General features: G+C 34.5%; 1 protein-coding gene across 3 annotated transcripts in view; it reads left to right on the top strand.

Annotated features, from left to right (window-relative positions):
* The window catches only part of Mindy3 (MINDY lysine 48 deubiquitinase 3), a 93,075-nt gene that overhangs the window by 50,140 nt on the left and 25,122 nt on the right, over positions 1-17,813 (top strand). For all 3 annotated transcript variants that reach the window (XR_002818932.1, XM_004645184.3, XM_023705429.1), the window contains 2 exons: positions 333-413; positions 16,341-16,413. Coding sequence is in view for 2 of the 3 variants with exons in the window: in XM_004645184.3 (XP_004645241.1) it covers positions 333-413; positions 16,341-16,413 (154 nt within the window). In the remaining variant the exon portion in view is untranslated. The remainder of the gene's footprint in view (positions 1-332; positions 414-16,340; positions 16,414-17,813) is intronic.

The following is a 17,813-nucleotide window of genomic DNA, read 5'->3' as shown; positions in this document are numbered from 1 at the left end:
TATGGCTTTGTGTTTGAGGTACCAAGTTGAAACTAGAAAAGTAGTCATTCTGTGTCACTTTAGTGAAAGTGGGTATCGTGCTAATGTACAGGTACAGTATAAGATGAGAATTTTTTTATATATGTGCAGATTTGATCTCTCTGGGTAAAGCAGTCTTTCACAATACATTATTATATTTAAATATGAGTTGACCATTTCAGTTTCAAATATTCTGGGCAAATATTTAAAGACAAAAGTTTTATGCAATCTGAAGAAAAATCAGAGTTATATGGGCAAATATTTAAAAGGTAGTACAGATTTTTTATTTGTTTTATTTTGCTACATTTTTCTAGGTTGGATCTTACTTGAAATCTCCAAAATTCCCTATTTGGATTGTTGGCAGTGAAACTCACCTCACCGTGTTTTTTGCCAAGGTATGCTTATAGAAGGATTAGTTTGTAGTATGACATCAGGCAAACAAAGACTAAAAGTCCATATTTAGTTTGGATCTTTCTACAAATGCCATCTATTCTTGATAATAACTGAGTTGTTCCAAAAATCCAGAAGGGAAAAAAAAAAAACTTACACTAACGAAACTATTGTACTGTTGCTTTAATTTTGAAATCATTTCAGTAAATGATCAGTCATTATTATTCCACAGATCACTTGTATTATGGAGGAAATAAAAATTGAGTTTAAGTTTTTGCTTTCTTTTTTTGTAAGTATAAAGATCTCATTTATGAAATATAAAATATTTAAATTATAACATTTTCTAAAATATAATTTTAAATATATTAATATTTCAGTGTTATTAAAGCCACATGTTCTGCAGGGTCTCACTACATAGAACAGACTCATAATGATCTTCCTGTTTACAGCCTCCCAAGTGCTGGGATTACAGGCATGTGCCACCATGCCCAATCTCAGTTGCTGTCTCAGTGTGCTCTGGGCGTGGGGCCTGCAAGGCTTTTTTAATTTTTTTAAAAAAATCTTTGTATTTATTTGGTACAGGGTCTCACTACCCAGCTCAGACTCGTATTGATCTTCTGCCGAATTATCTCCCAGCCCTTGATTATTATATTGAAATAGAAGAAATTTAAATATTTACATCAAAATTCATACAAGAATTTCTACTGCTGTTTCTAAATTTTTTTAACTATGTGTAATATTTTTCTACAACTGAGTGGTGAAGAGCTTTGGTGTGAGACACCCTCCATTTAATTCTCGGCTTGCCAGTTAGTAACATCTCTTATTCTGTTTTCTTATGTCCCTCTTGGAGATTAATAATAATACCCATCTGTTAGAGTTGTTGTCAAGCTTAAATGTAAAATATTGGCAGTGCCTAAGTATAAATTAAATGTATACCAAATCTTAGCTGTTATCATCTTTTTTATATTATTCAGTTACATTAATCAAACATCTGTTATCATAGGACAAGACCATTAGATGTGGAACTGAAGGGGAGAAATATAAAACGGAGTATATGAAGCTTCTTCTAACAGACTCTTGATTATTTCATGAATTTTACAATGTATTTGTCCATGTTTTTAAGCAAGTGTGAATTGTATAAATTGTACCAACACATGAATTGATAAAAGCTAAATTTTATTAATATAATTAATTATACAGTCTTCTTTTACTTTTAATGTGCTAGCAAAAATCTAAATAGGAGATTTAGATCAAGTTATATAGAGAGTATGACCTTTTCCATAGAACAGGGAAAGCTGTAAGTGTAACTCTTAAAAGTACTAGCCTTTTAGTATGAAAGCTTGTTGCTGTTTATTTCCTTCCCAAAGTGGGAAAGAAGTTAAGAACCAAATGTGAGCTATAGCAGCAGAAAAGAAAATCATTTTCCATTTTTAAACAAATATATTTTAAACCAGTTGTTTCAATCACCAACTTTGTTCTTTTTCAATAGGAAAACTATAAAGTTGTGTAACTTTTTTTATTTCTGAGAACAACTTTTATTTAAATAAAATTTGCACTAAATAATATGAAAACTTTTAGCTGCTCTTAATGTGAACCATTTAGAATGCTTGAATTCATACAGTTCTGTTGTTGTTTATTTTGTAGTCTCAGGATCCAAGATAAGAGTGTTGTCCATTGGTACAGGTTTCATTAGTTGAAAGAATAAAGCTTTTGCATAAATTTCCCTCACTTGAGTTCTAGTGATATTATATACCTTGAAAAAAATATATATGTGTATTAAATATATTTTATTTATTTATTTAGTTTTGGGACTGGGGATTGAACTCAGGCCCATGTGCTTGCCAGGGAAGCGCATATTCTATTGAACCATCACTCTGGCCCTTCTTCTTCTTTTTCTTTTTTTTTTAAATATTTCTTTATGAATCATTCTAAAGCTCTTAAAAAGCATAGGCATTTTCATTTTAGTGTGTATTAAAAACTTTGGCTTTTTTACACTTGTAATCTTTAAAAATAGTTGCAGATTAAGAATTGTTTTTCCTCTCTGAAATAAACACAAAGCCAGATCACATAAATGGTAAATGAGAAAGATGATAGCATTTAATGGATTCAATTTTAGATGTCTTCATAAAGTAGGAATTTTCTATTCTTCAGCATATAGAAAGAACTGGAAATTTTATTGTTCTTGGATTATAACAAGAACCATTCATTGTTACTTCTTTTTCAGTATTTCTACAGTTGACCAATTATTTGGCTATGGGTTTGTTTTTCTTATTTTTGAATTTTGAGTTTGTATTTGTTTTTGGTGAACTTATATTTACTCTGTTATATGTTCCATGGCATGAAACAAGCAACATTATTTTCTTTGGAAAGCAGTGATATTTTTTATGCACTGAAGATGATAAGTTTTAACTGTGATGACCACTATCTTAGTTATTTTTATTCTCTTTATTCAGACAGTGAATCACAAGATAAAGGAGGAAAGGTTTATTTTGGCTCACAGTTTGTAGAACTTGCATTGCCTAGTCAGCTGGCCTCAAAACAGGAGAAACAGTTCATGGTGTAGCAAGCAGAAGGTAGTAAGCAGCAGCAGTAACCTTTCATCCTTTATTCTATAAAACTTTTGGATGATGCCACCCACACCCAGGGTGGGGCTTCTTGGCCACACCCACAACTATGCTAATCCTAATCAGTGGGCTAATTTAGCATCACATACTCTTAATGCCAGTATCACATGCCAAAACTAGCCAACTCAAAAAAGCCACACCTGTGAGCCCATGAGACTGTGTTGACATTTAGATATAAGCCAGAACTACTGACAAAACATGGTCTATAAATGTTGGAAGTATTTGTCCTTGTTTTTGGAAGCTTGAGATATCTCCTTGAAGAACTGAGGTAAAAAAAAGAAAAAGAAAAAGTAGCCCTAAGGCATCAGTAAGATTAAACCAAGAGAAAAGGAGCGTGCTTTCTCTGCATAGGAAAAGGGAGCAGCCAGATACCTGTACAGAGGACTGTGGTGAGAATGAACTGACAAAAGAGCAGTAACACCCAGAATGGAGGGTCCTGGTCTGAGGTGAGACTGGAGAAGTGGATGTTTCTGTTTAAGCACAGTGACAGCCACTAGGCCTGACAAAAATTGGAGGTGATAGTAATGTAGGGGTAGGTAGGAAGGAAAGAAACAGAATCCAGTTCAAATTTCGAAAAGTCACTCTGGCTAATTATAGAAATAGACATGTTGAAGGTTAACCTAAAGGACAGGTAAACAAAATTTTTATTATATTTCAGGTAAACAAGAATATACTTTGATCCAGTGTAATGATGTGGAGAGGAATAAAGTTCATGAGTTTGAGAGCTTTATTCCTGATGTAAAATGACAGGGCTTAGCACTGCATAGGATTTTGTAAATGAGGAGTAGGCATGTCTAGTGAGATACATGTTTCTGACGGTTGTGCTCGGAGCCTCAGAAAGATGTGTACTTTTTTAAAGTTTTGCTGTTATTAAATGGATCCACCCATGAGAGTTACCAGTATGTGCAACTCAAATACATAACAGCAGGCTGGGGAGATGAGAGATGCTGTGTGGAGGGCTGGGCTGCATCTGCTCTGGCATCACTTTTTGAATTTCCCTCAAAAGAGTAGTGAGGAGAATATTTGTCATTATAGAGCATATAAATACTGTTTTCTAATTGAAATTTTGTGTGTGTAAAAATTACCAGAATTCATTTGACCCAGTATCCATTCTGTATGTCCAAAGAAAACAGTCTGTGGAGGAATAAAAACACTTAACATTATATGACTAGGAAAGTAGACATCTTACGTCCAAAGTAGAATAAAATACTATAGTATCAAGTAGAGGCTGTATTGAATTTAACCTACACAGGGTGAAAAGTTGTGTGTAAGCACACTAACACTGTAAAAATCATTGCTAGAAATATTTAGGGCACAAATAATAGAGTAATTATACTATTTCCAAGAAATTATGGGGGATTGAAATTATACAACTAGATCTGGCTTTACTAAAATGGCAAATTGTCATTATACTATAGGTTATAGAGTGAAAACCAAATTTAGCATCTATAGTTTTTATTGTTTTATATATTCTATATGGATGCTATTAAAATTTTGTGGAAATGAAAGCTTTATTAGATCCTGATATTAAAGAGAAAAAGCAAAATTAATTACTTTGAACAAAAATTTTAGTAATTTTACTTTGAGTAATATTAACTACATGGAAGAAGTAAGCTATAGAATAAATTAGGTCTCTGTTGAACAGTAGCAGTTTTGGTTTCTGTTTGTTTTTCTCAAAAGTGAGTCTTAGGTTAGTCATATGCTAAAATATATTAAAGTTTTGAAAATGTATTTAAACTTTTTTTTTTACTAATACATGTTTGAGGTAGAAAAGTACATTTTGTGGAGGCAACAGAAAAGAATTAACATGTATTATGTATGTATGCAAACTTCCCACATACAATGAATTAATAATTATTTTTATTTATGTTGGGCCAAAGAATGTTACTTTTAATTTTTCACCAGTAGTGTCATGTAACCTCTTAGCTGAAAATATTCCAGTGTCAAATGGTTAATGACTTTGGCTCATTTCCCCCAATTTTGTAAATGTGCCAATTTTCCAAATAGATACTGATATGTTTATATAAAAGATAAAGACTGACCAACTTTTAAGGTTCTAGCATGTCCTTTCCTAGAAAACAATCTTTCAAATTTCAACTTTAGTTTGATTTTATATTACATTTATTGAAATTTAATTTCTTACTTTGCTTTTCTTAATATCTTCTTTCTGCTTTGTATTTCCTTCCGTCTTTCCTTTACAAGTTGAAGCTACTTTCCATGCTGACTTGTATTATAAAATAATGAACGTAGTTTGGGGAATGAACAGTTCAGTTAATATTGTTTTATAACAAACAGCACACCTTGTTTTCCAGTTGCAAAGCTAATGTATTGCACTGCTTTATTTTATTTTATTTACTTAACAATTTTTGCTTTTGAGGCAGGATTTTGCTTTGTAGTTCAGTCTAGTCTTGCAATCACCATGTTACCCAAGTTGCCCTCGAATTCAAAGCAGTCATCCTGCCTCAGCCTCCCAAATGCTGGCATTACAGGCATTCACCACAGCTTCTGGCTTGCTTAATTTTATTTATTTGTTTATTTGGTGTGTGTGTGTGCGTGTGTGCACACGTGTGCACATTGATGTATTTAATACAGGGTCTACAGCATCTACAGGGTCTCTACGTAGATTGGACTTGTAAATAACTCTTCTCTTTTCAGCCTCCCAAGCTCTGGGATTATAGGCGAGCACCACCACACCCAGTCTCATTCACCGTCTCAGCACCAGGGTCAGGGCCAGGCCCCTGTGCTCTGGCTGAGCAGGTGCTTTAGTCTGCTGAGCTATCTGGCCACCATTGGCTTGCTTAATTTTAAAATAAAGAAAAGTATGGTACAAATATATAATAATAATAATCTTCTGAATAAATCCAGAGATGCTCATTTCATCTTTTTTTCTCTAAAAATGAATTCAGTTAAATTTTTGTAGTATAGTTGTTTATCTCTTTTAATTTAGAATTTGACCTCAGCTTTTTTTTTTTTTTTTTTACTTTTTTATTTATTTATGTATTTATTTTAGTACCGGGAATCAAACTCAGGATTTTGCACTTGCCAGGGAGGCGCTTTGCTGCTGAGCTACGTCTCCAGCCCTGACCTCAGTTTCTGATGTTGATTTTTGTGGCATTTGTTGAATTTTACATTTATAGATAACCCACTGATCAAATATAATTACAATTTATAATAATTATAATTATAATTAATATTAATTAAAATTTGTTGTTTTTCCTGTTTCACCTTGAAGGGAAAATTATCAGTGAATACAATTTTACTTCTAACAGAATGTTACTGGTTTGATACAGTGTTTTATTGTGCATAGTGGAAAAATTAAGACTTTAAATAAGTAAGGTGAGGTGGTAGAGGAAATAATAGTATCTCATTAATTGTAAATGATCTTAAATTATCTTACTGACATTTTTATTTCACATATGGATCTTTTTAACTCCATCAGCCATAGAAGGAGGTTTAGTAAATCTCTTTAGCTGCAACTTGGCAATAATAGAAACTGAAAAATTTAGTCTTTAGCCTCAAGTAATTTTCTAGACTTGAGTGCTGCTTGCTAAGTACTCAAGAGTACATTTAATTTAGTGTGGTATCTTTTATATACATATGCTGGTACTTATCACCATTTAATCTCTCAGCATTTTGAAAGTTTACTAAAATATAAAATTTCCTTTTAAATGTAATATGAGAAAGGGTAGCTTGGAGTATCCTGCTTCTTTTAGTGACTTGATCAAGTATCACCTACACTATTTCAGTGTTTTCTTCCAGGTTGTGTTTCTCCTAAATCTCTCATCTGATGTCAATAAGTTGTTTTTATTTTAAATAGTTTTATAAAAAGAAAATGTGTGCAAACCCATTTAAGAATCTTCAGAAATGTCAAAGTACTTTAACCTTGCATCATCAGGCCTCAGAGTTTTTTACTTAGTAGGCTCCGTCTTAATGATACTATAAATGTTTGATTTTTACTTATAACCCTTCAAATACAGAAGAGGAAGGCAAATTGATTTGGTCAGGATTACAAAGCTAGACATTGGCAAATGTTAGATAAAATTAAGAATCAGTGACTTCTCAATCAGAAACACTCTACTGCTCTTCCAAGGACAGACTGACCACTGGGATTCAGTGATTAGTAATGTGCTAGCTCTTTAGGAGTAGGGATAATGGGGGTGGGGACTGGAAGCAACCTTGAAGATACCATTTATGGGCAGTGGAACAAGATAGATACATGGTGAGTTAGCTGGTGAAATGTGGAATATGAAGACTGAGAGTAGGAAGCTGTTTTCTTTAGGCATACTGACGAGACCAAGAAAACCAAGACCAAAATTTGGGGTATCTGTTTTCAAACAGCCCAACTAACCCCTCCACCCCAGTGAGGTTAACAAATCATACCCACTTGGGCAGAGTTTCTCTTTGCAAGTTCCACATTCTGCTTTCTCCTGTGTTATCAATATACCATGAAGGATCACCAGATTGATTTTTCCAAACACTGAAGATTGGTTAAACCCAATTTTGTTGTGGTAAACCAGGCTGAGAGCGGTGAGGAGGGAAAGTACAGGCTTGGGACTGCTCAGTACTTTTTGATCATAAGAATTCTATAGACCCACCAGGATTTGTTCCTGGATGAATTTTTAAAAATTGTTTTTAAATTAAAAAAAAATCTTTTATTCATTTATTTATTTGGATCTAACTACACAACTCAGACTTGTAGTGATCCTCCTGTCACAGCCGCCCAGTGCTGGGATTACAGTCATGCACCACCACATCCAGTTTCAGCATGGCAAGCTCGCAGTTCCGGAACCAGCACGGAATGCAATACCAGGGATCGAACCCAGATCCTTGTGCTTGCGAGGCAGACATTTAAACCACTGAGCTATCTCCCCAGCCCTGGATGATTTCTTATTTATTTATTTATTTATTTATTTTGCAGAACCGGGGATTGAACTCACACCCTTGTGCTTGCCAGGGAAGCCATTTTTGTATTTCTTGATAATAACTATTCTCTCTGAAGTGAAATGGAATCTCAGCATTGTGTTTATACTCATCTCTTGATTGACCAATGATGTTGAGCATCTTTTATGTATTTATTTTCCATTTCTGTTTCTTCATTTAAGAAGTTTGTGTTCATTTAAGATGTCCATTTTTGGATTGGGTCTTTAAATTTTGGGGGGAGGTCTGATTTTTTTTTTTCTTTATATATTCTAGATGTTACTTGTTTGTCTGAAGAACAGCTGACATTTTTTTTTTTCCACTGTGAGAGTCTTCTTGTTCCGTTGATGGTTTCTTTTGCTGTGCAAAAAGATCTATAAGATTAAATCCCATTGGTTGAATCTTTGTATTATTTCCTGGGCAAGTTTTTGCTTAAGTCTTTCCCTTCTCCTATATCTTCAAGAGTTCTACCTCTTCTGTCTTCCAGTCTATTTAGTGTTTCTGTTTTAATAATTAGATCTTTGATCCATTTTGATTTTAGTTTAGTGCCAGGTGACAGATACGAGTCTAGGTTTAATCCTCGCCATGTAGAAAGTCATTTTTCCAGCAGCATTTGTTAAAGAGGCTATCATTCTTCCAGTAAAAGTGTTTGCTCCCTTTTTCAAAGCTGAGGTGGCTCAGTGTGTTTTTAGTTGTTTCAGTATCTTCTAATCTGTTCCATTGGTCCTTGGGAAAAACAGGGTTTTTCTTGCCAGTACTATGCTGTTTTTAGCTTGGTAGTATATTCTTCTGCAGAATAATTTCAAGTAGAGGTTGCGATGGCACCTGCCTTGCCTTTGTTGCCTACAGTAGCCTTTAGTATTCTAGATCTCTTTTGGTACCAAATGAATTTTAGGTTTATTTTCTCTACTTCTGTGAGGCATGTAGTTTATATTTTGATTTATTCGCATTAAATTTGTATAACTATTTTGGAAGTATGGCCATTTTCACTGTATTGGTTTTTGCTACCCAACAGCAAGGGATATCTTTCTATTTTTTGATAACTTATTTGGTCTTCTTATACTATTGTTTTCAGTGTAAAAGTGTTTTACTTCCTTTGATAGATTGTTTCATTTTTTTTAGATGCTATTGTGAAAGATGTGGTTTCCTTAATTTCTTTCTTGTATTTGTTAATTGTATGTAGAAATGCTATTGATTTTTGATTGACCTTATTCCAGCTATATGACTACATTTGATTATAAAATCTATAAGTCCTTTGGTGGGTTTTTTTTTGGATTTTCTATATAGAATATCATTTCAACCACAAATAATGATAATTTAATTTATTCCTTTCCTACCTTTTTTTAAATTATTTTAGTAAGGATCTACAGGGTCTCATTACATAGATTGGACTCGTAGTGATCCACCTGTGTGCAGCCTCCCAAGAGCTGCAATTACAGGCTTGCACCACCACACCCAATCTCAATAACCTTTTCAGTGAGCCCCAGCATACTCAGCACCTGCTTAGGCAAGCGAAGGGGCTGGGGTTCTATCTCCAGCACCACATGTTGTTTTTGAATCAGCAGTAAAAGTAAATTTAGGGTGCCTTGCCCACCCGGCCACTGGGGCATGCTGAGAAGACGATTGAGACTTAAAATTAATGGCCATATCTCGTAAATCATCTTTTCTACCTAATATAGAGAAAGTGGTCCTTTAAAAAAATCTAAACTTCAGCCTCTAAAACAACAAAACTGACATTGTACTGAATGACACAGTATCTTAGGGAATCTGCTTGTGAGAAATGCATATACAACATCCTATGTGAATGGGCATTTTATAGTTAGCAGTCAAGGGAATTATCACAGAATCTAATTGCAGGACCCTTATAGAAACTGTAAAGGCATCAAGCAGCATATTCCCACAGACCTTTCTACTACGAGGATGTGGGTGAGGTGAAATGTGATAAATAAATGGACCTGTTCAAGGAAGGAAACTTAACTCCTATTAAGGAGGCTGGGGAGCTTTCCAAACAGGTCATCTGAGCTTGGCAGAACAAAACCTTTAGATCTGTACTTGTGGGCATGAGTCTTAGAAATCTTGCCCTGGTACTTCAGGTGAAGGTAGTTGAGAACTTATAAACCTGCACAGATAAAAAGAAGTAAATATATTTAAAAGTAGATGTTTGAAGAAATGTAGAGCCTGTATTTAAATTTATTTATCTTTTAAATTGCTATTCACTGATAAATAGTGAAATTAATTTGCAATGTCAAGTTAAGAGGAGACCTTTAAATTTGAAAATATGACACTTCTCATATGAGAATTATAAGTGGTGGGCAGAATAGCTGTCGTTTTGTTTCGATTTTGCATTTGAATCTCAATGTGGGGTGACAGCTCCGGACTGATTGTAAAAATAGTTCACCCTACCTATTGCATCTAGGTTCATCTGTAGATCAGTGACTGATTTCCTTGTAATCCATTTCAAACTTTCTTTTGAAGTTGGGATTAGTTTTACATCCTTTTTCTGTTCCCTCTTATTATGGTTTAAAAGGGCTCTTTGTATATGTATGCCTGCCAGCACCTTTGATTTTTCCTATAATAAAGCAGTTTACATTTCAGGTAACGACACAAAAAAACACATTACCATTTAAATTCAAAACTTATAAAGAAACTGTATTTAATGTGAATGAGAAACAAAACATGTAGCTGTTCCTGTGTGAGCTAACAGTGCTCTTACAGTGTATCCCTTACAGGGGGGAGTCTAGGTAGAATTCTCTCTGCAGAGCAGCCTCCTTAGTGCATACCTCTCCATTGTAACCCTAGGAAGAGCTGCAATTAGTCTAAGAGCCCCTTGTGTTATTTTAAAATTGCACAGTTCTGCCTTAGTAAAAATGTTTTAATGCTTTTACAGTTATAAGAAAATTCACAGTCAAGCATTCCATTATAGTTTTTTCTACAGTTTCATGTAGTTTAGTCATCCTACCTACTGATATTAACTAAAGTTTAGTTTATACATACGTTTAGATTTCTTGCCTTACCTATTACAGAAAAGTAATAGATTTAAGAGGTTAAATCAAAGGGCAAAAAGATTTATACAGCATGAAGAGAAATCAGAGTATAAAAAGTATTTTTTAAAGTGTAAGTTATAATTGAGTGAGTTGAACAACTACCTTCTTAAAATAAGAATAACACAATAAAAATATTGAAGTTATTCTCATCTGAAAGTCTTGGCCCAAGACTCCTCTAGGGTCTGGGAGGAGGGACTGCCTCTTCAGGATGAGGGAAGGAGTGAGACTCCTTTCTCTGGAAGCTGGCATCCCAGTTTTTCCGGTGTCTGCTAAGCAAACAGACCTTTGCTGCAAAAAAAAAAATACTCTTCAGGACCTCAGCAGTGGACAGTTATATATATTCCTTTAAATCTTTCCTTTAAAAGGAAGGAGGAGCTGGGGAAAATGATGCTGTCTACCACCAAAGATTACTATGTATCTAGCCAGGTGATTTAACAGAATTTGAGTTCTGATTATCCTGTCTCTACTTAGAAATAAAGAGTAAGTTTTTGGCTATCAGAGTTATTAAACTTTTCACCTAGGTATGTATGTATATTAATTGACATCATCTATAAAGCCAGATATGTTTTTTCACAATGTGGGTATTGATATGCCTAGAGATAGTGGCTTATGTTAGCTGTTTTCTTAAAAAATATAGTAGTTAAAATGCTGACAGCTCTTCTTAAAGTTCTTCATCTAAGTGAGAAAACACAGACAGTGACTGGAAGCGTTTGCCTCAGTCCTTACAAAGGGGGTCCATACGTGGTAGCATTCTAGGTTCATGGCAGACATTACCAGCATGGGCACTGTAGGTGTTAGAATGAATCCTCTGGCAGATGCTGATTGAGAAATGCTGTAGAAAGATTATTAAAGTGAGTTATATGGTTATGATAATAGGGAGAAAAGCAAGCCTACTCAATATTAAATAACAGTGATTCCAGCATAAAAGTAGCCCTCAGAGACATTTGCTCCTGTTGTCTTATGTTTACTTGTGTACATAGGGTTTAGTTTTCTGGAAGAACTTCAAAGAGGCTCTTCTTTGTTTTGTGACAGATTTTGTTGATAGACTACAAATTGGTGCCACACAGTGGTGGGTTGCTTTGCAGGTAACTTGGGGCTTTGCACATCATTTGGAGAGTGAAGGCAAAGGAAACAGACCACCTCTTACCTACTAATAAGTGATATTATATATTTTGAGAGCATTTGATAATTGACTTGACATCTGTTTCTTGCCGTTTCCAAATTAGTTTTAAAAGTGCACTGGCACCTTAGTAATTGTACTTCTTTGGTTCTTAGAGGCACAGTAAGTACCAAGAAACGATGAGTTCCTGTCTAGGTGTTTCGGCTGGAGACGCAAATAAGGCACAAGGCCGTTAACAACAACACATGCCCAGTGGCACTCTGACTACCAAAGCATAAGTACTGCAACACACAGAGCCTTGAGTTTGATCCCCAGCACCACAGAAACACAAAAAGTGTATAAAATGCCAAATGTGAAGAGTTTCAAATCAGTCACATACCAAGGTGATGCTACTGTAGTTAATGGGCAAAATGAGTCTAACACAGATTATAAAGTGATTTTTAAAATACAATTTTAATTAAAACTGAAATTGTACACCATTTAGCTTTTACTTTTTGGAGAGGCACTTACACTAACACACAGGCTACAGTGTCATTCCTACAATTAGGTAAGTCACTCAGTAAGCCTCTGGGAGGTTAACTGCTCATGACAGCAGATTGCTCTTGATACTGATGAACAGTATAATGAATAAACTTTAAAGACCTTTTAAGTAGTGAACTTCTTGTATCTAGCCAAGTCAGAACTTCTCTTTCAGTATTCATTTAAAAGGGTAGCTAATGTTACATTTTAAAAGGTTTATGGTGTGCAGTGAATAGTTACACTGACAATACAGAAAGAGCTGTGTGAAAAAGATAATGTGATTCATGATTGTAGGATATTAGATAGTTCCATTACTTCTTGCCCCTGCTCCCCATTTCTCAGTAGCACTTTGTCAACCAGGAAAGGTGGGTGAGGCTAGGAAATTTTAAAAACCAAATTGGTTTAAATTCTTCTTGATCAGCAAACTGGCTGAATAGAAATTGTCTGATATTCTCTGACCAAAGCATCTGATTAATGTAGAGAGTAACTGATGGTAAGTCAGACCCTAAATAGATAATTAAAACAATACTTATGTAGTTGACTCTTACAGTTCAGGTGATTTTCTACTGAAGGCATCTAAGAGTTTCAATCACTGTATCTACTCATTAAAAGTTTTCCAAGAGTACCACTGGGGTAAAGAAAAGACTTACAAGTAATCCTACTAGCTAAAATAATGTAGAATAGCATTACCAGAATCTCTACTTACAGTTCAGTGCTTTGTGAGGAGGTATGGAAGGTAAATGTATGTTTCATTTTTCATTCTAGAAGATAATTTTTTTAATTAGTATGTTCGCAGTACATCTACTTTCCTTGTGTGCAATTGATACATGTACATAATATACCTTAATTCCATAATTTTAATAACAAGAAATACAGGTATGTATTTTCCTCTTTCATTTATTGAGCTTTAACTTCAAATACACGAAGTCTGTACCGTGTGTGTGTGTGTGTGTGTGTGTGTGTGTGTGTGTGTGTATGAGGGTATGGATGGTTAGATTGGGAAAATGTACTTAATGTGAAATCTAAACCCTATATTAATCATGAAATGCAATCTTGAAAATGGAAAGTCTAGGGCCGGGGAGATGGCTCAGTGGAACAAGCGCTTCCCTGGCAAGCGCAAGGGCCTGAGTTCAATCCCCGGTTCCGCCTTAAAAAAAAAAAAAAAGAAAAGAAAAGAAAAGAAAAATGGAAAGTCTGAGGACTAGCATCTTCTTACTGTTCTTGCTACCATTTACTACATGAAATCTCTATTTTACTTTTCCTTTTAATCAGATAATTTCTTTTATATATAGTAAGAAAAATAATGAAAGTTATAATCTAACTGAAATACTTTGCTTCAGAATTATAAAGTGCTGTCAATTAAATGGAATTCTATATTTTTGTTCAACTTTGCTATGTAAAATATGAAGTTGTTAAATTTATATATTACCAAATTTGCTACATGGATCACTCTATCGTAGATTCTTAGTTATGATTTTCATTCACAAATACCAACATCCATTCTAAAGAGAATTAACAAAGAAAAACATAGGGTTCTAAAGAGTTAGAGAGCTAAGGACTGGCCAGATAGTTCAGCAGACTGAAGCACCTGCTTAGGCAGAGCACAGCAGCCAGGGTTCGATTTCTGACATGCAGTGTCGGCTCCTCCTCCAGACTGCTGTGAGACTGCAAGTGAGACTGTGCATGGTGGTGTGCTCCAGTAACCCAAGTGCTTGGGAGGCTGAAAGCAGAAGAATCACTACGTGAGACCCTGTAGACCCTGTCCTAAATACATAAAAAAAAAAAAAAGGGAGTTAAAACTTATACTAGAATAAATATAGTAATGTTTTGCCCTTAAGGTTTTACAATGATAAAGCAAAGGAATAATAATAACTCATGTTAGCAAGTAGTTCCTGAATCTGAGAATTGACAGTGCAGACCTAGATTTAACACAAAGTTACAGAGCAAAGGCTTTGTTGGTGATACATTAGGAAGAAGAAAAGAACTTTTAAGAAGTAGCATTTCAAATAGGTTAAATAAGCAAATATAACCCAGAGATCTGGTGGTATCTACCAAAATTACAAGCACAGCCTTCCTTTACCCTGGCAATCCTTCTTTGTTGATCTCACCTACAATCACAAATGTGTGAAATGACATAGTCATGTTTATTTGATGCAATTTTGTTTATAGAGGCAAAAGATTAGATATAGTATATACCAATAAGAGATTGTATCACAAATATAGAAAGGCATTGAAAGGTAGAGCAGAAGTATGTATGTCACCTGACATGTATTATCAGCAAAATATCATTACAATGCAGGAAAGTGCGATAATGAAGAATGTGATCAAGGGATGGCAAATGGGAAATAACTGTACATTACTGAGCTTTACTACAGATTATCAGGTGGACTTTTTATCACCTCTTTGATTTGAGTACATAAAAATATCTAAGGGGTTTTATAATTTGCCTTGTTTTAGTGTTGGTGGTGGTGGCGGTGGGTTTTTGGTTTTTCTGTTTAAACCGGGAAATGAGCTCAGGACCTTGCACAAGCAGGTGCCATGTTGCTGAGCTATATCCTTGGCCCCAATTTTTCCCCATTTTAATTCCTGATCCTGTTGTATCAGAACTACTGAATATGCTGTTAAAGTCTATAGGAACCTATGCCTTTTAAGTGATAACAATTACTCTAATTGATTCTTACAGTTTATTCATTTGTCCATGATTAAGCTAAGAGTGGTTCATTAGGATGAAAGTTAGCTTATTTCTTATAAAATGTCTTCAACAAGAGAGAGGCATTTTAAATTTTGTTTAACATTTATGAAGTAAGGGGCCGGGGAGATAGCTCAGTAGAATAAGCGCTTGCCTGGCAAGCTCAAGGGCCTGAGTTCAATCCCCGGTTCCACAAAAAAAAAAAAAAAAAAAAAAAAAATATGAAGTATTTCAAAGATAATAGGAAAGGATATTTGGAAACTGTTCTCCGTCGGGTTGCCTAGGTGCATGCAGTCATGAAAAAAAGCCCAGACCAAAGCTCTGACCAGAGGTAAAAAGAACCAAGATATTCATGTCAGTCAAGTAGAATTATAAAAAGGCTTAAATATGGAGAATAAAGCTTTGTGAAGAATCAAAAATAAAACTGAATTTTTTGCTATTATGTTTTGATAAATTGATAATTCTCAGTGTGATAAGGAAATTAGCCATCATAAAATTTTACTACCTGAGAAAAACAATTTAAGAAAAAATAAAATGCTAGACATATAACTTGATGGATTAATTTTTAGTTAGGTATTGCTAAACCATGCTTACTAAAGTGATGAATTCCAAATGTTTTAATATATGTAACTGTCTATATTTTTTTTGCTATAAGAACTCACTACCATCCTTTTGAGTATTTAAAAGCTTGGATATTCTTTCAGTTCTATCTCTCACCTATACAATACTGTAAGGTAAATGTATAAATCATTGATTTTTTTTCAGATTTCATTATAATTATTTGTATAATGATAGATTTTCCAAGTGTCAGAAAGTTTCACATTTAATTGTCATATTTGTGGAAGTAGCATTATTTCCATTTTCACATGTAAAATAAAGGCCTGGAGTGTTTGTGACCTATAATAGTAACGTAGCTATATGTCTTCCAAATCCAAATTTCATCTCCTACCCTATGCTAATATTTTTTATTTAACGTTTTTATATCGTGTTGCTTGACATCAGGCATTTTATCTTTTCAGGATATGGCTTTAGTTGCTCCTGAAGCTCCTTCAGAACAAGCCAGGAGAGTTTTTCAAGCCTATGATCCAGAAGGTAAAAGATGCAGTAACTATGCGTTTATATTTTTAGGTATTTGAAATATGTTGATATGTAGCTGAGCTTTGTTCAAAAAACTTATTGAGTTACTAAGTGAAGTGTAGGTTGTAGTTCTTGAAAATTTTAAAATGAAAAACCAAAAAAGTAGCACATTAAATGTCTGTCACTATGATAAGGGTTTTGTGTGTTGTGGGTTCTGAAGTGATACTTTTCAAAGAACTTCAAAAAGTAGTATCTTTTTTCCCTGTTTCGTACTAAATATCAGAGTTGAGATTCAAATGAATGATTGTCTTCAGTTATGTGTCTAAATGAGTATTAAATAAATAGACCTAGGTTGTGTCTGTATAAGTGATGGTGCCACGATAAGCATATGGAGGAACTTTATCATTCTCTTTCCAACTTATGTTACTTTACGAAAGCTTAGATTTTTTTTTTATTTTATTGAGAAACGAATAGCAATGAGACAGTTTCAAAACAGGTTAGTAGGACAGTAACAATAATTAATACATTACATATTGTTGTCTTCGTAGTAGTTATTCACATTACAAGATGCAGACATGATGTCCTGTCTAAACACTATTAGTGCAAATCTTCTCATTGAATTAAGAGAAAGTAGCTGTATGTCTATCCTAACTATTTTGTATATACAGGTACAAAATGGTCCTTCATTTATATCCCCCCTTTTTTGGTTAGTTTTGTCAGAGATGGGTATTCCATTGCCATTTAAATATTGTAAATTCAGCAAAATAATCCAGTATAGTGCAGTAGTCCATAATAGTAGTGGGTTATCCATAGGATTGGCAATGTCAGAAGTTGTTGACTTGAGCCTTTTACAGCTCAGCATATTAATATGACTTTATTTTTTATACCTCATTTTTATATTTTTCTGCTGGATGGTTAAAAGCAAGACCCATTTAACAAGGAATGTAGCTTTTGTATCTGCCAACGTCAGTCAAATCCTCTCAGGATTTACCCTGAAACCCCGTACTGCAGTTTGGAGATCCTTTGTCAGTGTCAGCCATGTGGATGAGTCATGGCCATTGCTTGACCAATTTGCTCTCTGTGAAAGCCTGAGAGAATGTTTTCTCTCCATATGAATCTCCTTAGGCACACTCTACATCATCAAACACTTTCCTCTGTGGCCCCATAATCTCATCGAGCAGAAAATTTGGGACTCCACTGAATTACAGAATGTTACAGTACAGGTTCTTTTATGTCCTGAGTCCTCACTGTCCTTGAATAGCTAGGGCCAAAATGTTGGCTATCCTTGTAGCTCTTCTTTTTCTCTAAATTTTGATCTGCAAACTTAAGTTGTTAACCCTCCAGAAAAGGAACTTAATGATATTATTACCATCCTGAGAATCTTCAGCAGGTTTTTGAAACTAGCAGTTCATTGG

The sequence above is a fragment of the Octodon degus genome, unplaced genomic scaffold, assembly GCF_000260255.1.
Source record: "Octodon degus isolate 3935 unplaced genomic scaffold, OctDeg1.0 scaffold00220, whole genome shotgun sequence".
NCBI classification, from domain to species: Eukaryota; Metazoa; Chordata; class Mammalia; order Rodentia; family Octodontidae; genus Octodon; species Octodon degus.
Note: the sequence above shows the minus strand (reverse complement) of the source record. Positions and strands in the feature narration are given on the sequence as shown.